The 22,635-nt window shown below is 38.9% G+C and overlaps 1 protein-coding gene across 1 annotated transcript in view; it reads left to right on the top strand.

Moving 5' to 3' along the window:
- The window catches only part of LOC113019379 (protocadherin-15-like), a 229,357-nt gene that overhangs the window by 101,770 nt on the left and 104,952 nt on the right, over nucleotides 1–22,635 (top strand). The window contains exons 17-20 of the mRNA XM_080305485.1: nucleotides 6,064–6,196; nucleotides 6,395–6,474; nucleotides 10,552–10,645; nucleotides 21,278–21,406. Of these exons, the coding sequence (XP_080161611.1) occupies nucleotides 6,064–6,196; nucleotides 6,395–6,474; nucleotides 10,552–10,645; nucleotides 21,278–21,406 (436 nt within the window). The remainder of the gene's footprint in view (nucleotides 1–6,063; nucleotides 6,197–6,394; nucleotides 6,475–10,551; nucleotides 10,646–21,277; nucleotides 21,407–22,635) is intronic.

Raw genomic sequence — 22,635 nt, 5'->3', positions numbered from 1 at the left:
ATGGCTTGCATGCCACATTGCTTTTCTGGAGCAATATTTCTCAGTCATTCCAAAACTAGAATCCTTTTTTATCCTTCTAGCCATGAAGCTGCCAAATCAATATAGAATGTGAACTTCTGCAGATTGAGGTGGTTCCAGTGATTGGCATGGAGATTGTCCCCAAATTTCCCCAGACCCCCGTTTATCTCAGCTGAAAATGTAACCTGACAAATCAATATCTCTCTGTGCTACAGATTTGTTAAAACTATAAATCTGGACTCAGAATGAGCTGTGTCCTCATTATGATGGCAGCTAACAAAAACAAAAGAGAGCATTTTTTAAAGTATCGCGTTAGGCGTCTGGAACTTTTAATAATGAAATAAATCACCACAAGAGAGAAGATAACACAGATGAAGATGTTAGATAAAAAGTGAATTTGCAAAAAAGAGATCATTTTTACTGTACCTTACGTGTCATGTAGTGAATTATGAAAGGGAGCACAAGTGATGTGACTTATCAACTACAGCTAGCAAGCTTAGTTAACAAGGTGCATTGACTGTATATGTGCATCACCCAGACATCAATATTTGCTAATTAGTGCTAAGTAAGATGAAAAAAAGAATACTAAAAATTCACTCACTGAAACTGAAGCAGAGACCTTTGAATGTGATGTGTATGCGGTTTTTTTACATTTAGCTGATAAATTAATTTGCATCAAAAGGCACCAACGCCATATACACAATCAAAAGGTCCAGTTCAGTAATTTTAATTAGCTGAGGTGAAAAAAGCCAACAGCTATAACCACCAGTATTAATTGCCTTTTAGTCAAAGATTATCCTTGGCTTTTAGCAATTCAGTCAGGTAAGCATTTAAAAATTCAGCCCCATGCAGTTAGCATGAAAAGGGAGGTCAAGACTATATCTACCAGGCTGCAATGTTTTTTAATGCTCTTAACTTTTCTATGGAGACGTTTGAAGACAGCTTTAAGAAACAAGAGTTTTTGACACTTCTGCTTCAAGGTTTTCCAGCCCTGGAGTTTACCTGTTTATGTCAAGATTAATACTATACTAGGACATACACCAAGAAGATCGTCAGTTTCAGATCATCAAACAATTTTCATGTTAGACAAAGATAACCAGAGAAAATATGAAATGCACTTTATTAATTAAAAAAAAAGATTATCCAAACCTGCCTAACCTAATAACTGGAACTACAATCAAGCCATATGCAATAACTGCTAATGAGTCTCTCGCATCACTGGATCACAGGAATTGTAGCCTAGTCTTCTTTGCCGAAATATTTTAATTCAACCACATTGGATGATTTTCATGAAAGGCCTGTTTAAGGTCAGCATCTCAATCTGATTTAAGTCTGGGCATTGACTAGGGCACTCCAAAAACTTTCAATTTTTGAGAGCAGAATTCACAATTCCATCAATTACAAGTTATCCAGGGCCTGAATCTGCAAAGCAGCCTGTTTGTTCTGTAGATATCATTCTGGGGTCTTTTGTGACCTCCTGAGTGGGTTGTTAATGTGATTTGAGGGAATTTTTAAGGTAGGTTCATCACTGTTCCAAGTTTTCTCCGTTTGTAGATAATGGCACGCCTTTGGGTTATCCCCTTCTAGAATGATAGATGTCAATGACTTTGTTTATCAGCTGTTTATCAGCTTGGGGTTACTTTTTTACAAAGGGTCAGGTAGGTTTCCATAATTTGTCACTATTTATAAATAAAATGATTTAAAAACGACATTTTGTATTTACTCGGGTTGTCTTTTTCTAATATTGAAATTAGTTTGATGATCTGAAATTCATCATCATGGTACTGTATAGGTGCAAACATGAATGCATTGGGTATTGAAGCTTTGGAAAACTTTGAGTCTTAATTACATTTCATGTGCCACACATTCTCATTGAGCAGTGGAAAGGGTTAGGGAGAGGTTTGTGGTTTGTATTGCTGGCTTGCATTGAAAATAACAAGTAGTCAGTCCATTCTACATTGTCTACAGGAACCTGATGCTAATTTGATCATACTTGTGAACAAATGTGTTGAGGGTAGCCTAAATGTTAAACAGGAGTCCATGGGTTTTTGCTTAGAACTGCCATTTAATGCCAAAAACATTAAATATATAGCTTGACACTTAATTGAATAATGATTTGTTGGACAACCAAACTTTAAAAGTCTAAACAGGTTATTTGTGTTTCCCATCGATCTGAATGGTGACTCGAAGCTGAAGCGAGGTCAGTTGCTTATAAATTTGTGTGCCGACCATTGTTCTCGAGATTAAGCATCTGCCTTCTCTTTTAATTTGTGTCAAAGAACATAAGGTAGGTGATTAAAAGAACAGATTGTGGTTTTGTGTTTGTGTGCCTGCAAGGAGAAGCATTCATATACAACCATATCTGTGACCGAATTCTAGGATGTCAAACTTGAAGGCGAAATAAGTCTCAGTTACAGTATAAACCATGTCTGAATCATCTGCAGTCAATCGGTTTTCATCAATAATGCCTGAATTGTGCTAATAAAATGCTGGCTCTCAGTCTCTCTGGTGGCTTACATTTTCCAGCCTTCATGTAGTTCTTTATTTATTTATAGTTGTGAGTGTAAACAGATTTTGTGGGCTATTGTTTAGACCCGGGTTTCTTTGGCGTTTTCAATCGATGATCCAGTTTGAGTGGAGTTAATCTCTCGCTTCTCCCCTTGCTGAAACTCAGCACTCTCACCAAGTAGAAACACAAGCTAAATCCCTGCAGTTTCTTTTTCTCTTAAATTCATGATCGGTCGAGCTTGATGTTAAAAGCAGGAAATGGGTGTAATAAAGCTTTTCAAACCTGTTAATGTAGGGTTAGTATTTAAGACTGTAATTTATGAGAATGGTGGCACTTGTTTTTGCAATTTAATCCAAACAATTTTCCGTCTGCCGCTGTGGGCCACAACACTAATAAGAAATTAATTATAATAAAATAAAATGTGCAAAGCTTACTGATGCACTGATGGTTTGGTCAGTGCTAGCTCACGCAGTGCAGATGAAAACTATCCATTCTTAAATGGACTTCAAATAGCCGTGGTGATTTTATATAATGAGTTTTGGGACCTGTGTTTGCAATAAGATGCTTTGATTATTTGCATTAGATGGCTGTCGATGTACTAAAACTTATAACACCTTGTTTAAACATTATCGTGCTTCATGCAAGTGTTTAAACCACCTACTACTTTACATTCGTCTTCAGCAAATCTGGACATACAGTAAACTAATTTCTAATGAAACCATGAAAAAACGATACAAATAAAACAGTAAAGTACATCTCACATTGTTATTTTATGGGTGATGGGTAATATATAAGAAGAAAGGAATTTTGTCCCTGCACTGCAGTCATTACTATAGTCTCCCTAAGCTCTTGTGGATCTGAATATGTTAAGAATCACTGCAAAATCAACTAAATTATCTATAATCGTGTAGCACATCCCAGTGAGTACTGAAATACCAAAAGAATACAACAGGCTGTTTATAATGCCATAAATAAGCAGTCAATTTTAGGTCATTACAGTGACATGTTCATTTGGAATAAGTGTTATGCTGATTAAGCAAAAAAAAAAAAGTGACTACATTTTACAAAATAAAGCTGTCAGACCTTAAATCTTCATTTTATCACCATTTTTCATTTCTTAGACTTGTTTCTGGGAAATTTTTCTATTTTTGCTTTTAAAAACATTATTCAGGCATTATAATTTCATCATCCATTTTAATCACATTTCCACATTTAGTTTATTTAATTCTGTTTACTGAATGTGTGGCTTAATTGAATTCATTTCCATCTGCTTTTTTTGGTATGTAGAATGATATAGATTCTTATATTATAGTTTTATGTCTTTTAATGCAGGGTTAGTTGAAGTTTAGTTAGGTTTAATTGAATTGGTTTACATTAGGGATGCAAAGACTGCAATTTTCGTGCCTGGTTTTGAATTCCGAGTTTTTGCTGATATAAATTTTCACCTATTTTGGTTTTCTTTCTAAGAGCATTAACTGACGGCATGAATAAACAAACTTAAAATTATTATTATTATTATTATTACTTTCAGTGGAATAGTGGTATTTTCATGCAAAAATTATCAAACATTATCATTTTCTTCAAACTGAGAAAAATTACAGGATTTTCTCTCAAACTGAAAATTAAGTGGTTTGGTGGTGGAAAGAGCTCCAAATAATTAAGTAAAAATTGCTGCACACCCACCTTATCTTTGCTGTATTTGGCTTGTGGTTGGTTAAAGTGAGTTCTGCATACACTTTAGCTATAGCCACTTTCCCTTTGGTAGCTTCATTAAAATACCCATGTTTAGCTAAATTTAAGTGCTTTTACAGACATGGTTTACTTTGGTGAACTCTGTGTCTTCATAGGTAAAGTCTGTGTCTTTGCCTATGTTGCTGTTTGCATGTTTTGCATGCATGAAACAGACTGTGAAGTGGAAGAGCTGGTCACCAATCAGATCCAAGCATGCTAGAAAGCAGCTGGTCAATACATGGTTTTAGCTACTGTGACATCACCTATTAGTTTCTGAAGTCTCATTTTAAAACACCTCCAGTTTAGCATTTCAACCGTTGCCTTCTAAGTTGCCAAAGAAACAGATGTGACCAAGAAGAATGAGTCTCATTAACTAATGACTTGTGATTTTGTGACATTTTACAAGATTTACAAAACAGAGTAAATCTTTTTATTCAGTATGAACAAAAATGAGTAACTCAGCCCATAAAATCAACTGGAAAATGTTTAAAGAGGTCAAGACAGGAAGATAGACTTCTGCAGGACAACCATAGCTATCACCATTTGGTAGCCTTCAGGTGGAAAGCTGGTTTTTAGGCATTTCTGCATTCTACCCTGGAAGTTGTGTCTATCAGCACTGCCAGAAATAAAAATTTTCATGTAGCTATAGCCAACATGCATGTAATAGCTGATTTACATTAGTCCTAATAGGCTGCTTCTTTTATAACATCATGCTACAGGGAGAAAGAAATAAACAAATGCCAATGTTAGCCACACTAAACTGATGCTAGCACCAAGTATACATGAATCCATCTGTTGCTTGGGGGACGTTGCTACTTGGTCTCTGTTGAAGAACACCTGGTGTACTTTTCTCATAGCACATTTCAGAATTAGCGTTAGCCATAGCAGCACTAGTTAGGAAAAAACAGCAGCATGTTAGGCAGCTGGCTATATTTGGATTTAACTGAAGCAGCTACTCATGATTTGTTTGAAGGTGTGCCAAACTAGCAATTAGGCAATATGCTATTGTATTACATACTGAGACAAATAAGTACCAGAGCAAAAGCCTACAAGTCATGCATTCTGCAACTGTTGGATAGAAGAACTCACTTTTTGGCCTTTGTAAATTTGCTAGTAGTTTATATGCACTGAAAGCCTTGCAGACTAAAGCTAAAGGAGAGGTTAAAATACCTGAAGGACAAACTTCTGCACAGCATATTATACTTTATAATACTTGATAATAAAGGGCACAATAAAGAATTGTACAAAACAGCCTCTACAGTGAACACTGTGTAACTCTGTGTGTGTGTGTGTGTGTGTGTGTGTGTGTGTGTGTGTGTGTGTGTGTGTGTGTGTGTGCGTGCGTGCGTGCGTAGTGTAGAAATACTTTTATTATAATTAAAGAAGTCTTTTCTCCTAATGTAACATCACCCATGTTCTTTATAAATGAATCATTGAAACATTCACTCGGGTTTGAACAAGTCGCAATAGAAACCTCAAACACTGTATTAGAGACCTTGTATTAAAGTACTATCCAGTTTCTTTGTCACTTACACTGTTGACTTCATGCTCTTATTGATCAAACTCGGCATGAAGTGCAAAGAAACAAACACTGGCCAGCCACTCTTAACTTAAATAATGGGCCATTCACCTTCCCTGACACTGCTTTCCCCTTAGTATCCTCTAGCTTTCCCTCCTAACATTCCTCTGCTATTTCTTTTCCCGTTATAGGATGCTTCTCTTCACACTCGCTGTCTGTCTTAGTCGCCTAACCCCCTTTCTTTTCTTTGCCTTTTCACCCTCTCTTTTTCTCTTTCTCCCTTTAGGTCATCCATTACTACGGTCTACATTGAAGTTTTGCCACCAAACAACCAGAGCCCTCCTCGTTTTCCGCGGCAACAATACAACTTGGAGATCAGTGAAGCTATGAGGACTGGGGCTACACTTCTTAATCTGCAGGTACATGCTGTCATACCAACTATTACACAGTCACAGTACTTATTGGGCTTTTAGGATAGTGTTTAATTTACATTCAGATGCCATGGTGCATTAGTGCTTTCCAAAGTACTAGAACTGACTGATGTATATTACATACCGGTACCTAAAATGAGAAAGCATATATGTTTATGTTTGTGCCTGTCTCTGTTTACTTTTAAGGCAGTGGATCGGGAGAGGGACCCCATAACCTACAAAATCCAAAGCGGAGACATCCAGGGACATTTTGCACTACAACAAAAGTAAGTAGGCCCACAATTCCAGTTCAGCATGGGTTCAGGTCTTTACTCTCTATGTAGAAATAAAAGTTCTAGCTTTGACTGAAGTTAATTTTGACAACATTTGAATGCATATTATAAAATAAATGTTCAAAAATGTCATATTATGTGACAAAGTGTGCTGTCAGTATTGCATGTAGGTGCATGATAGCTGTATCGATAGACACACTATTGAGGTTTCTCAGGAGATGTCGTGCACATGGTCACTGTTTGACTAGATTTGATACAAGAACTGGTTCCTAGGGTCAAACGTCTGTTCCCTTAACCTTTAGCAGTTGTTCTCGCAATGGATTTGGTTGCTAGTACATTACATATAGTTATTCTTGTTTTTTTTACAAATACTAACTCAGAGACCAATAGCAGTACAACTTGAAAAAGTGTAACATTGCAATCTCAAGAAAATGTTTCTAACTGGTTGGAAAATGCACATTTTCCCTAGTGAAAAGTGGTTGCCAGATGGTCACAGACCAGCCTCTCGGCCTCTGTGATTGGGTCACTTGATCTTATGAATGTCACACAACCAGTATTACTGACTAGTCAACATAACATGGTTAGTGGTCACATTTCTAACACACCTTGTTTGACATTTTGAATGTAACGTAGAAGTAAATACAAAACCCACATCATCGAGATTTTTTTGACCTATTTCTTTACATCAAGACTTTAAGTTAAGTAAACAAAGAAAATAAATGTGAATCAAGGCTGTAATCATAATATCCATTAGAGGGGAAACATGGCCCCAATATTCAAATGCAGTCCAAATTTCTACCAATGTATTCATATAAAATGTATATTTGTTCATTTTAAGAGTTTTTCTGGGACAGGTAACCACATACTACCTGTTCTATTTCTGTACACTGCAGTTGTGGCTTGTCCATGTGGTGTTTTGATACTCAAGCAGAAGCCTTTGTTGAACAGGTGTGTCTAGATAATCAGCAGCAGTGCAGATTTACAGTACCACAGTAAAAATTTATTGTTTCCCTTGTAACTTCTTTTAAAAGTGAAATGCTTGTAAGCTAATCAACAGCTGGCAATATGATCCACTCACAAAACTCTAACTCAGCTCCAAGCGTTTCTTTAAACCACGTTACTCAACATCTGAACATCTGCACCACAAATGCTCTACATATATAAACTGACTTGACTTTTTGAAATTAAAAGAAGCTTTTCCCCTCCTCACACTACTCTGACATATTTTATTTTTCTTTTTTGCCCCTTTGCCCTAAATGTGAAAATGAGGCATTAAATTCCCAGAACAGAAAGGCCTTGGCTGTGTGTCAATTCCATCAGATCACAGTGTACACAGCCAATATAAAAACATAATGCATGTACAAACAGATTATTTAAACTCCGTGCCTCATGGAATATTCCTTGATGCTTATAACTTTCACATTAATTAATGCAAACTTTGAATTAAAACAAAAAATTAATTAAATATAACTCTAATCTCTATCTCTGAGAATTTGTCTCAGAATCAGAATCAGAATCAGAATACTTTATTGATCCCTGGGGGAAATTATTTTTTGTTACAGTGCTCCATTTTAAACCAACATTAAGACAAGACAGACAATACACTAACTAAGAATAGTACAATATATACATACATACATACATACATAAGTCACTCATAAATAAATAGTTGGAAAAGAAACATGTGTAGTTGTAGCAGCAAACAGTGTGTTAAGTGGATGCGTTGTACAGGGAGATGGCCACAGGCAGGAATGATTTCCTGTGTCGTTCAGTGGTGCTTTTCGGTAATCTCAGTCTCTCACTGAACGAGCTCCTGTGACTGACCAGCATGTCATGGAGTGGGTGGGTCTGTATTCCGATTAACCCAAATTCATAAAACTGTATACGAATCAATTTGCTCGTAATCAGTAATGTAATGAGGGAATATGCTTCCTTATAAAAATTGGTCATGCAGGTCTTGGACGTCACCACGGCTCTTGCAAAGACACACACATACACTCACACAAGCACACATTCACCACATTCAAAGACACGCAGACTCTGATGGCTTTTGTTGTATTAATTCATTTATTTCTCATTAAAAATGCATTTCTGAAGCTGGGGGTAAGATCCTGTCTAAATTTCTGGAGGGTTGTATTGTGAAAGAACAACCCCAGCTGGTGCAGAATTATACAGATTGGGGGGGGGGGGTGTGGGTGAGAATGAGTGGTTGGAAAAGAAGATAAGAGAAGAGGGCATGGAGGGGAAAATGAAGAGCAAAATGTTAGTATTAGAAATCACCAGGAAGAGAGACATGAGGAATTAAAATCACAAAATAAGTGTGAGGAAAGGAGCTGATTGCTTAGAAGATTTTCACAGTACAAATTAAAATTAAGCAAAGACTTCATTTCTGCATTCTGGGGATATTTGGTGGGTTGTTTCTGACATGGTAAAATCTTCCAATGAATGCCAGATATTTCAGTGTCTCCGCTCTGTTTTCATTATTATGGCTCCATGGGAGGAAGCGTCCAGTTGTTCTTTTTCCACTGTGCAAGTATAATATAACATATAACATATGGTGGCGTGGGAGGGAGTGATTTTTTTTTTAACTTTTCATTTGTTTTGTGTGGTTTTAGGAGTGCAGCTTAAGTGCACTTTACGAGGATAACCAAACAGGAGCCAGATGAAGAAAAAACCCCTCTGTATAGCAGAAATGTGCATACGCGTTCATTTTGTCTGATTTATAAAGCCTCATTTGTAAATCTGAATCATCAAGAACAAGTCTGATTTTCACTCTGTGCTTTAGCTGTGGATGGATATAGGCACTCCTACATATATATTTTAGGATTTGTCCATCCATTTTCACTGGGGATTGGAGCCTTTTTGCCCTACCTCAAGAGGCAGGGTATACCCTGGACATCAAACCTATGGCCAATTTACAATCACCAACTAATGCAGGTACACAAGGAAAACAGTGATTGGAAACCATGCATTTTGAAATAGTTGCTTCAAAGACAGGGACCAGATCTGAGAGCATTTGCTGGCAGTTGCAATATTCAGAGCATCTTTGGTGCAGTGATTCACTGTGATAAAATGGTGAAAACTGCAAATCTGTTGCTGTCTACACAGAAAATCACATTAGACCAGAGATCGAGGGTTGCTCAAAGTCTGGCAAATAGTTGGTTGCAAGGAGGTTGCCGTCCTATTTTTACTTTTAATAATACTATTACTGATACTACTGATAATAATAATAAATTTTAAAACATATCTAGGCTTTAGGTTTGAAGTGTATGCGAGGTCTTTATGGAATTTATGTACACTGGAGATTTCTGAAGAAAATGCGTTGTTCATATGAAAAAACTAGACTGTGTGTGAGCGAACCTACACATTTAAACATGGACTGCTTTTTATTAGAAAAAAAGCTCTACATCTTTTTCTCTGTGGGCAACTCTTCTGCGCACACAGACACACAACTTTTCCCGTGCATCAGCACATGCACACATCCTGATACACACTACAGTTCAGATGGTTTCTAACACATTTAAGAGGTTCAAATTAAAAACACTTCAGTCATTATCTAAATCGTTACTGGAAAATTAAAAAAAAGTAAACCAAGGCTAAAATCAAACATTTTCCTGGTTTTGATTGATCAGAATATTCAGACAAGTTGCACAGAAACAGATGATCTGATCATTTTTACTCAGACATAAAAATTCAAGATGCTGGTCTTTCACCTTTCTAGTTTTGTGTTAATTCATGATAACAAAACAGGTCAAGTCATCACCCTTGACCAGTTAAGTGAGTAGGAGGCACACTCTGCATTACTTAAATACCCATATTCACAGAAAAAATACACTTGTGGGAGTTAAAGTTTTAATGCAGTTACATGTATATATATCACTAGGGTTAAAGTAAAAAGTCAATCAAGACTTTTTGAATTTAAACTTTTTTTTTAACTCTTTTTTTTTTTTTTACTAAACTACAGTATGCAGTTTCACCATGGTTTGCACAGTCTTTCATCATCTTTTTATTTTTCCTGTTCTTTTGCCTGAAGGGTTAACACGAACTCTGTGTGTTTTGTTCTCTCTCCAGTTCAGGCTATTTGGTTCTGGACAAACCTCTGGACAGGGAGACTCTGGATTATTACACCCTGGTGGTGACAGCCTCAGACGGACACCCAGAAGGAGTAAGAAACTCTTCTGTGTCATATGGATATTTACTTGTTGTTTTACTCGAGTTGTCTCAAAACCCCCAGAGGAGAAGTGAGGAGCTCCAGGAGAGAATTCTCCATCCTTCACAATGAAGCTCCACAAACAACAGATGTGGTGTTATCTGAGAAAGAGGGCTATTAGAATTGTTTTAATTACCTGTCATTTAGTCACAGTAATAATAACAAAAAGCTAAAATCTATTTATAGCAACTGACTGTAAAGAAATGAATGTCTACATTTATTGAGCCTGCAGGCTCAAAAAATGTTAATAGAATAAAATGGCCTATATGCCAGGAAAGGCAGAATAATGTGTTTTAGCTGGCTGCCGATAGCTTTTTATAAATACCAAGTGTGTTAAACCACATTGTTAGTATGATTCAAACACTACGATGGTGTGTCCACACGCTGCCTATGTTTTTTCACACTGATACTCTTCAGTAACACCATCCAAAGAACTTGATGTTTTGGTGTTGGTGGAACGCTTTTGTGCTTTTCGGTTACATTGGCATCCAAAAGCCCTTCTAAGCACACAGTCCCAGTAATATCATTTCATTTCTTTCTTACTGAAAGCCAATTTACAATGATGGTGAGTATTTGAAATGCATAACAGAATGCAAAGAGCACACAGAGTCCAACTTAAAATATGCTTGAAACCAAAGAGGGCAACAGAATGCTAACTGTTTGCTGTTAAGTTCCTCTTCTAGCAGGTTTTATGTTTGCTTTGTCTGACAACTTTTAAGATTATCCATCAGTTTGGTTTCACACTCAGGAGGCCTGAAGCATGAGGGATTCAATTTGAACTGCTATGTTGCAAGTTCAAGTATGGTGATTGAAATTTTAATGCATTGCGAACCTTCCGCACGACACTTTTCATAGAAAGTAGGTCGTTTTTACTGAATCATAATTTATGCTTTTTTTGACCTGTCTTTACAGCAGAAGCACTGTATACATATAGCCTGGTAAAAAACAACAACAACATACTGCTACTGTTCTATCACAATTTAAAATGAATATCCTCATATGTCGCCCTCATTTTTCTTAGAAACAAAAATTAGGTAAAAAAATAATCTGGTAATTCTTTGTTTTTACATTCATCGGGTCCCAATATGCTCAAATATCAAAGAGAAATTAAAAATGCATGCTGTGGAAGAGTTAGGGTCTCAGGAGGTTAAATGTAAGTTAATCAACACAGGCAATTAGTTGCACATACTGGTGATGTTTGGGTGCTAGAAACCTTACCGCTTAACATCCTTCTTTCACTGTCAGACTTTATGATCAAGCTGAGAGAAGATGAATTCTTTTTGACATTTGCATTGACCTCAAACGCTTCACTAAAACCCCCTCACATACTTTTCTGATAATAGATAGAAGGTGTGTTTTGTTCCCGATAATCTGACTTTCTTCACACCACGAACGTTTAGCTGTGCAGACGTGAGACAGAAGCCTGGCATTAACCTTGCAGTTTCTTCTTGTCTTTGTTTTCTTATTTGTTAACTATTTACAGCATTTTTCATGTACACAATTCAGCAACACTGTCATTGTTTCTGTGGAGGTATTGTGTAAAATGATTTTAAATGAAAGCTGCACCATCTGCATGATGGTCTTGCCGTTCTACGTCTTATTAAGGAAACCTGATATTGAATTGATAAAATGCTTTCCTTAGCCCCTTACTTTAACCATAACCATAACCTAACTGTATCCCTAAGCCTAAAACCACATTTTGAGCCTCAAAATGCCCTCAGATTCATGAGGACTGGCATTTGGTCCCGACAAGTCCTCAAAAGTATAGTGGCATGCCAGGTTTTGGTCCTCACAAAGATGTTTAAACAGGTACACACACACACACATCAATTAAAACAAAAGGTAAAGTTTAAGATCCCACTGTGGAGAAAATGCTGATTATAATGCTGTGACCTTTTTTATTATGGAATATGGAGGGAAACGGCAAGTGGGAGTGAGAGGTACTCATTGTGCTGGTGCTGCCCTAACGGTGGATTTGTGCTAAAGTGATATTACACAGACTCTTGCTCATGCAACCATGTAGTTAGTCTATTGCTCTCTGGACCTTGGCAATTAGTGTATTATCTTTGTATCCCAAGGGTCCAGAAGTCAGAAAATGGATAAAAGTAGTTTGGACATTTGTCTGCTTGACACTCCATTATGTTTTGAGTGAGAGTAAAAGAGTATAGGATTGTGAATGGAGAGAGAAAGAGAGGGTATACAAGAGGGGAATGATATCAGCTACAGGGAGAAACTGAAAGGAAGACAAGGAAAGAAAGAAATGGGGAAAAAGGAGAAGAGGAGATTGGAGTGTAGTTGCCTTATACAGGCCCATTAATCAGAATCACCTGGAAGGCCTTGGGTTGTCTTCATATGGGCGCACATACACACGCACACGTTTGTGTCCTATATTATTAAATGTCCTGTTGTGAGAGTGTCAGGCTACAAAGTGCCTAATTGGCTATTTGGCCAGTGAATCCATCATGCTGCCACAGACTGAGGACCCTACAAGTTGGTGCAGTAAACCAGCTTTACTGTAAGGACGGTGTGCATTGTGGGATGCCACAGAAACTGTCAGCAAATGGCCCGCGTTGGACTGTGTCATTGCATTAGTAAATAAATCCTGTCTGGATTAGCGCTGCTACGTTAATGAATGTGAAGACTTAATTATTATGTGTATGGAACAGACAAGGTCAGACTTTTAAATCCCTAGAAAAGACGAGAAACTAACAACGTGCTCATTCTTCTCACATCCACCATCTCGTCTTCTTTTCCGCGCAGATGTAACTTTGGGGCAAGTAAAATATTTGCGAGGTGTCATACTGTCTGTGTGAAAATGCCTCCTATATGATCTGTAGTACACACAAGTACATCTCAGGCTCCGGAAGATTCTTACCTTTATTGCACATTATAATGTCATCACGTTGCCTAGCAACCGCCTACTAATGTGCTAAAATGACCCATTTGTAGCATTTACTGTATGTACCTAGAAAACCTTATAAAAGTGTCATATTATTTTATTTTCATGACAACAACATAGTTTACATCCAAAAAACCTAAATAATGTGTGACATATAATGCATTTATGTTGCCTTGCAATCACCTAACAGCAGACGTAAATTACAGACTGTAGCATGGACTTGTACTTGCTAAAAAAATAAGTCGGCCTGTACTTGCAACATTCTGCAAATCTTTCTTATACATGTGCAACATTAATCTCTTCAGTTGCTAAGACAGATTTATTGAAGACTCAGTACTCCTTTTCAATCTACATTCAGTCAAGTTTTACTTATATGTAAAAATAGAGTAAGAAAATGCAACAAAAACCAAAAACTAGAACAACAGCGATGGCGGATTTAAAAAAGGAGTCTGAATAAAACATTCAAGGAACAGGCTATGAACAGGATATAAATATGAAAAACTATACAGAATATGAAATAAATAACTTTACAGAAATCTGAGATATACAGCTATACAGAAATGGGAACTATGCAAGTTGTAAACAGTTGTAGGATTAAAAATTATCGAATGTACAGAATGATTATTTACACAGATGTATGCACTGTATGCGTGAATTGTAGCTGATTTATTGATATTTTTTCAGCATACTAGAGGACAGCATTACAATAAGCTTTCCTGTGTCTTATAAAAATAGTCATCAATCTATGTGTTACCTGCAATATCTAACAGTCTCCTCAAAGTACTTTTATATCTGTACTCAAAATCAGTGTTTTCACATTGTACACGTAGCCAAAACTAAAACTACTTTTGACCTTTCATTACACACTGGATTAAAACATGGGAAACACAAGGTCAGAGGCATATACAGTAGCTCCAGCAAAGCTTTGTTTATAATGCAGCAAATGCTTTTTCATCTGATTATTACAGGCAAGTAGTATTGCTGTAAATGTGTGGGGGATTTAGCGCTTTTCTATTCAGAATGCAAAGGCACATTACTATACACTAAATGTATCTTCTGCAAAATCAAAGTCAGCAGCAAGTCAGCATCAGGTCTTTGTTGTGGGTCGGGCCAGAAGACAGCCTTTGATCTGATCTTTAATCCTTCCTCTAAGGATTCTCTGTATACTCACTTCATGTGCGTATCCTGTTGTGCTGGAGGACACAGTCAATAAATGAAATGCTGACCCTGTTGATTCCTTCACACCTCCATCCTTCTGTACTTCATGCTGTTGTTTTGAAGGACTGTTTCAACACCGAGAGCGTCGTGCTGGGAGTTACCTGTTCTGTGCCCTGAGTCTTCTGATTACTGGCGCCATAAAATAAACCTGCTTAAAGTCTGCACTCTTCGTCCTGCTTTCATTGGTCATTAAACAGGAACACTAATCTACCACAGTTTCTCCAATTTCAGATAAATAAACAGTTCTTGATCTCGTTCTTCTCACCATCTTCCTTGCACTCTTGATTGTTAGTGAGAATTCAAGTATTCAGCTTGTACACCCTGCTGTCTTATGTTGGTTTCATTGCATCATTAGCAGCAAGTGTGAACAACTTTGCTTAATTGTGTTTAACTTCTGCCTGGTTGCCATCGTTCATTACGAGCACATCACACAGCAAAAAAAATGTTCTTAGGCGCCGAGCGTGTTTAAGATTTTGAAAGTGGAACAAATAAGATCTGCAGATTGTGTGTAAGTCAGGTTCTGCTGAGTGACTGATTCAATAACTGGGTTCAACACACTGAGCATTTGGCTCGGAGAATGTGATTTAGTGTTTTAGCAATTCCGAAGAACTGCAGTGTTGTCAGTTATCAGCTGTGACATTGCATTGGCGGACCACTAAAAATAATATAGCTAAACCCTTAAAAATGCAGCGTTCTCCGGTGGGGTGATTGCTAAAATATGGCAGATGGCCACCGTGTCTGTGAAATAATAAACTCTGAGGTGCGCGGGTATTTAAAAGCGATGTTCTCAGAGCTGCCAAGGCGAAATGAACCTTACTCCATCCCTTTCTTTTGTGTCCGTATGTGTGTTTGACAGTGTTGCTCACAGACCGCCTTTCATTGTGTCATAGCTCTCTCTGCTTTACATACACTGCCATGCAGATAAACAGTTTTGTCAGGTGTGAGTCTTTAACCTTAGATCACTTGCATCACCAATGTTCCCTGTCAGCCTCAATAGGCCGTTGTCACCTCTGAGATTGTCACTCTCCCCACACACAGGCCCACACATACTGCCTCTGTTCTTCTAATCCCACTGATATAAACTGGTGAGCCCTTCTTCCTCCCAATTCCATTCTTTAAAAGTCAAATATTGGATGACTCTCTTTCTTCCACTCATGAAAGTCAAATTAAGAAATTGGTGACATCTAATCAGTAGGGGTGCAACGATACACAAAATTCACGGTTCCGTTCGGTTCGATACTTTGGTGTCACGGTTCGATATTTTTTCAATACAAAAAATGTTCATGCCTTTTTAATTTGTCATTTATTAAAATTCTAAATATATATTTTAACTCAAAAGTACAGTTTTTAAATTTAACCCTAACCCTCGTCATATCGCAGCCACAGAAATTCTTTTGTCCATGAAACCATAAAGCTGCACTTTCTTTTTGCCTTATAGTCTGATTTGTCATAACTTTTCCGTTTTGTGGTAAGCTTTTCTTTGGCTGTCACTTCTTCACCCTGACCTGTCTTATTTGGCTCAGCAGAACTAAAATATATATCCTGAGAATTGCACTCACATACGCTCAGCAATTCTCTGCGCGATTAACCTCTCACATGTTTAAACTTGCTGCGGGAGATTTCACTCGTCATGTTTGCGTAGTAAGCTAACGACTGATAAGACGATGTCAGAGGAATTGGTGCACAAATTATCATCACTCACCAATCAGTGCTGTCGCTCTCTATACACAATTCGCGCGATTGCAAAGTGAAAGCAAAAAACAAGCGCAAATTCAAACGCGATTTCAATATGTCACATATTGACAGTTGCTCACCGATGCCAATGACATAATTACCCAGCTACATTTCAGAAAGAATGCAAAAGCATTGACATATATTTTTCCTTCTACGATAGGCCGACGGGCAGGGCAGAGATAGATTTTGGTAGCCCGACTGGAAAAATCGCTAGCCCCGGGACGTCGGGCTAGCGATATTGCGAGCCCTGTATCTGATTGAGGAATCACTCATCTTTGGAAAAGAGAGTTTATTATCTTTCCAAAATAAAAGCTATACTATGCGCTTCTTCTGGGCTATATTCTCAGCAGCTTATTAAACATATCAGGTCCCCATAAGGAGAATCATGTGCTAACGGCTGTCTAAATGACTCGGGTAAGTTTGTAGCATGCCTGCTTGTTGTTTTTGTCTGCCTCCACTTGTCTTTGCACTAGGATGATGTCGGAGTAAATGTGCAGTCATATTCGTTGTGTTCCCACTAGTGCTGTCAGTGTTAATCTCGTTGAAATGACATTAACGCCACAACACGGCCAACACGTTAACGAGCTAACTGCGCTAACACACTAGCTCCCACCCATGTAATTGAGCATTGCATGGCACATCCAACATACTGTTTTACTTTAGTCCATGACTCGCTTACCTTCAGGGTCATACGTCACATGAAAACCAAAATAATTCCAAACGCCAGATCTGAATGAGGGTGGGGGAGGTTCAATTTGCCATGTTGCAAGGAGAGCTTAACTTCTGTCTCGCTAGCTTGCCCTGCGCTCTTCCTTCTGACAATGCTGTCTGTGTTGAGCGCTCAGTGGATCTGCGCTCGACAGTGCAGCCTAGGCGGAGTAGTCGAGCGCAGATTCACTGAGCGCTCAACAAAGACAGCATCGTCAGAAGGAAAGTTGATAAAATAAATTACAAATGTTGTATTGTTCGATACATATGCGTACCGAACCGAAAGCACTGTATCGAACGGTTCAATATCGATACGAATATCGTTGCACCCCTACTAATCAGCTACGGCCTCTCCCTCTCTGACTCTTTCTTGGTTACACAGTCTGATAAAGCCTAAGACAAATTACATTTGCTTATAATGTTCTGTAAAACACATTTTCCCCTTCAAACCCGTACAAATATACATCAAAGCCTCAGGTTTGTTTCGGTTGATTTTATTTACCATCTTAGACACTTTTCTCCCTCTCATTCGCAATCAGGTTTAGATCACACTCCATCCGTCATCTGTTTTGCTGACACATTTTTCATTCCTAGAATCTAAAGGCAAACATTCAGATTCATTTTATTTATTTTTCTTAGTTCAAGTTTTTTATAGCAGGGCCAAAAGCCCTTTTAAATTAGCATGCAGGGGTTTTTTAAACCACACTTACCTGAATTCAGTCTGAAAGCAGCCCCTCTTTAACCCTTGTCTGCCCCCACATTTCACTCTTAATTATTCATTTAACACTGACTGGCCTATATTCAAGCCAAGTGAAAAGTCTGACACTGTGTTTTGAATGCCACTGCCTCATTCACAGTGATCTTCTGAAAGCACAAACCCTCATTATTTAAAGGGATTAAATGGTAAATGGTAAATGGCCTGTATTTGTACAGCGCATTACTAGTCCTTAAGGACCCCAAAGCGCTTTACACATCCAGTCATCCACCCATTCACACACACATTCACACACTGGTGATGGCAAGCTACATTGTAGCCACAGCCACCCTGGGGCGCACTGACAGTTTTCAGTTTTATTTGTCATATGCAAGTTAGCACAGGGTCAACATTGCAATGAAATGTGTTTGACGAGCAGCAGTCACTAAGCAGCATGATACAGTAGGAGAAAATATAATAAAACAAAATAAAATAATAAAGAAAATAGAAAAATAGTAAGGAGCAAAATATTAGAGAGACATGGTAAAAGAGAAAAGATGACTAAATATATATGTACAGTATCTATAAATATAAATATATGTACACTAGTGATTAAATAAGAAAATCTTGAAAAGAAATATGACGGGAGGGCAGATGGGATATTGCACAGGAATGAGCAGCAGAAAATTACAGTATTGCACTTTTAAATATAAATATCAATGACAATAAAGTGGAGTGACCAGTGCAGATTAAACAGAGTACTTGTGAAGCTGCAGGGTAGCTTCTGAGTGCTGTGTTGTGTGTGTTTAAGTGTTGTGGTTGAGGTGTCGTATGGCTTGGTGGTAAAAACTGTTTTTAAGTCTTGTAGTCCGAGCAGACAGGCTCCTGTAACGTCTGCCAGATGGTAACAAGGAGAACAGCTGATGTGCTGGGTGGCTGTGGTCCTTGATGATGCTGTGTGCTTTACGGAGGCATCGCTGGAGATAAATGTCCTGAATGTGCTCTGCTGCCTTCAACACCCTCTGTAGTGATTTACGGCTGCTGGCAGAGCAGCTTCCGTACCAAACTGTGATGCAGCTCGTCAGCAAGCTCTCAATTGCACACCTGTAAAAATTTGAGGTGATGTTGGCATTCGTGCTAAACTTCCTCAGCCTCCTCAGGAAGTAAAGCCGCTGGCGAGCTTTCCTGATAGCAGTGTCTGTGTGAAGGGTCCAGGAGAAGTCCTCAGTGATGTTGACTCCAAGGAACTTGAAGCTGCTGACCCTTTCGACCTTGACACCGTTGATGTGGATGGGCTGGTGTTCTCTGACTGGTCGTTCCCGGTAGTCCACTATCATCTCTCTAGTTTTGCTGATGTTGAGAGTCAGGTTATTTTCCAGGCACCACTCGTACAGCGCCATCACCTCCTCTCTATAGGCCGTCTCATCGTTGTCTGTGATGAGGCCTATGATGGTTGTGTCATCCGCAAACTTGATGATGATGTTGGACTCTTGTTTAGCAACACAGTCGTGTGTGAACAGGGAATATAGGAGGGGGCTAAGCACACAACCCTGTGGCGTGCCTGTGTTTAGGATGAGTGATGAGGAGGTGTGCTTACCAACTCTCACCACCTGGGGCCTGTTTGTGAGGAAGTTTAGAATCCATCTGCAGATCGGTGTTCCCACCCCAAGGTCGACGAGCTTCGTGGCAATTTTGAGGGGATGATGGTGTTAAATGCCGAGCTGTAGTCGATGAAGAGCATCCTTGCATATGTATTCCCTTTCTCCAGGTGAGTGAGGGTGGTGTGCGTTGCCAGGGCGATGGCATCCTCTGTGGCTCTGTTTGTCTGATAGGCAAACTGAAGAGGGTCCAGTGTGTCAGGGAGGGAGGAGCAGATATGACCTTTGACCAGCCGCTCCAGGCACTTCATGATGACGGATGTCAGTGCAACAGGACGGTAGTCATTCAGACAGGAGACCACTGATTTTTTGGGAACGGGAATGATGGTGGATGCATTGAGGGACGTGGGGACCACTGACTGCCTCAGGGAGAGGTTGAAGATGTTGGTGAACACCTCTGCCAGCTCGTCTGCACATACTCTGAGTAGCCGGCCTGGGATGCCGTCTGGTCCTGGAGCTTTGTGAGGATTTACCTTTTTAAAGGTCCATCTCACAGCTTCTGTTTTCAGAGTTAGAGTTGCAGCCTCACTGTCCTCCTGAGGGTAGAGGATCTGCTCTCTGTTGTCTGCGTCAAAACGAGCATAGAAGTTGTTAAGCTCGTCTGCAAGAGATGCAGTGGGCTGAACACTGTGTTGACCTTCTTGTAGTCGGCGAGGCTGCCGGACACTGGCGCCATTGGGCCCTCTGACCACCACCAGTAGGCAACGGGTCAAGTGTCTTGCCCAAAGACACAACGATCGAGACTGTCGGAACCGGGGCTCGAACCGGCAACCTTCCGATTACAAGGCTTGAGCCACGATCGCCCCGGAAAAACATTGCCATGTCTCATGATTCTCAGTTTCTGCTGAGCCATTCAGACGGTTCAACTTTGGCATAAACAGCATGACAGCAATAGTTCAAGCTGTGCTGATGGTGTAATGGTGTAGGTGATATTGTCTTGACACACTTTAGACCCCTTACTACCAACTGAGCATCATTTAAAGGCCATGAGAATCGTTGCTGACCATGTCCGTCCCAGTAAGTGTCCAATCTTCTGATGTCTGCTTCCAGCAGGACAGCACATTATGTCACAAAGCTCAAATGATCTCATCTTGAACATGAAAATGAGTTCACTGTGTTCAAATAGCCAGTGGCTGGTGTAATGTGGTGGAATGGGAGATTGGCTGTGCAGCAACTGAGTCTCTGAGGCATGTTTCCAGCATCTTGTTGAATCTATACCATGAAGAATTAAGGCAGTTTTGAATGCAAAAGGAGGTCCAACACAGTACTGGCAATGTGTTAGATAGGAAGTGGCTGCTACCTATTTTCACCATAAATGTCACACAGCAATACTTCCAGGGTGTAAAGGGTTAAAACAAACAGACCTTTTACATCGAGAGAGAGAGAACAAGTGGACCAACAGTGAGCAGTTTTTAAATCTATTTATAGAGTGAACAGTTCTTACTAGCACAAAGGGATATGGCAGCCAGGGCCTGATTGCAACTCTTTAGTTAATTATATAAGACGATGTTAGCAAAAGGGACACATAGAATAAGATGGTTAAAAAAAACACAGTCTTTGAAATGTCGTGATTCAGTTTTAGTTTCTGATAATCATCATTTAAAAAAATAACGGTTTGTACAATAATTAGAGTCTTTGAACTAAACACTTACAGTCGTTTGTGTGTGTGTGTGTAGACGTCTACAGCGACGGTGAGCATTGTGGTGACTGACGTTAATGACAACGACCCGCTGTTCGATACTTCCCTGCCAGTGAACCTCACTGTCATTGAGGAGCAGAAACACGCCTACGTTGGACAGGTTAAGGTAAGATTAGACACACACACACAGAGCTGCACACAACACACTCTAAATCATTTGGAGAGAAGCAGCCTGCATGACCAACCTTATTTCTCTCACATTCCCACATCACTGTTCACTACATGTTTTTGAATACATTTAAGCACTCACTGCAATTAATATTTGTAGTGTGTGAACAGGTATAATTACAGCAAGTTTGCATGCTAATGTGTTCATTTTCCACTCGTTCCTGCCTGTGCATTTGTTCAACCTTTTTAGTTTATTTCCTTACACTAATCCTTTATTATAATGATGAGTCATGAACAAACAGACAGTTTAGATGGGACTTTATCTCAATCTATCAGAAACACTGATTCTCATGCTCAATTAAAAACCCAAACACAGCGGTACAGCAAGATTACTTTTTTCTGTTATTTCTCTAGTGGCTCACACCAGTGTGTTTGAACTGGTTGCACAGCTCTCGTGTTATTGTGACACAAATCATCATATCTGAATCTAAACCATGTTTCGTCTCATTTCTTCAGTTATAACTGCAGATTCATTGACCTTTCTGTTTTTCACATGTTTCATCTTAAATTGTGTTAATTTGCATCATGCAGGCTGGCTTTTTTGTCCCCAGAAAGACGGAAGGATCCCACAATATGACTGTGTAAACAGATTATTGTCCCCTCAGCATAAGTACATGCACGCGCACACGGATTCACAGAGGCTCTAATTGAATTTAGCTCTTATAATCTTTCACAACAGGGACCAAAGACCACTAATGTAACTTCTTAAACTGTGGTAGCTTTGTAATTAGGATTGTTATTATGCTCATAGGACTTTGAGTGCATATTGCAGGTGGAAGGGGATACAAGGAAATACGTGCATGTCCTGTGGTGCAAGTGTGTGGAGTAGTGTCTATTAGGATTGTTACTGTACACAAAACCTTACAGAAAATAGGGAACGAATACAAACTGTGTGTAAATCCAAATATTCCCTGTTTTAAAAAATGCACAAACCATCAGGTAAAAGCACCAACGATGGCACTAAGACCTTTATGAAGTTTCAACCAACTTGCAGTATTTATTTTCTTTCTTTCTTTTGCAACAAGAAAAAATAAAACTGAGACTAAACATGTCCCAATAAAGTACAATGGTTATGTTTTTCTTTTGTTTGGGGTTTCTTTTGTTTCTTTATTGGAACTCAACTTGGATGAGAATTCTTGGTTACATTCCCTTTATTTTTCCTGTGTT

Source organism: Astatotilapia calliptera, chromosome 8, assembly GCF_964374335.1.
Source record: "Astatotilapia calliptera chromosome 8, fAstCal68.1, whole genome shotgun sequence".
Lineage (NCBI taxonomy): Eukaryota > Metazoa > Chordata > Actinopteri > Cichliformes > Cichlidae > Astatotilapia > Astatotilapia calliptera.
The sequence above is the reverse complement of the archived record's forward strand: the minus strand, read 5'-3'. Positions and strand labels throughout refer to the sequence as shown.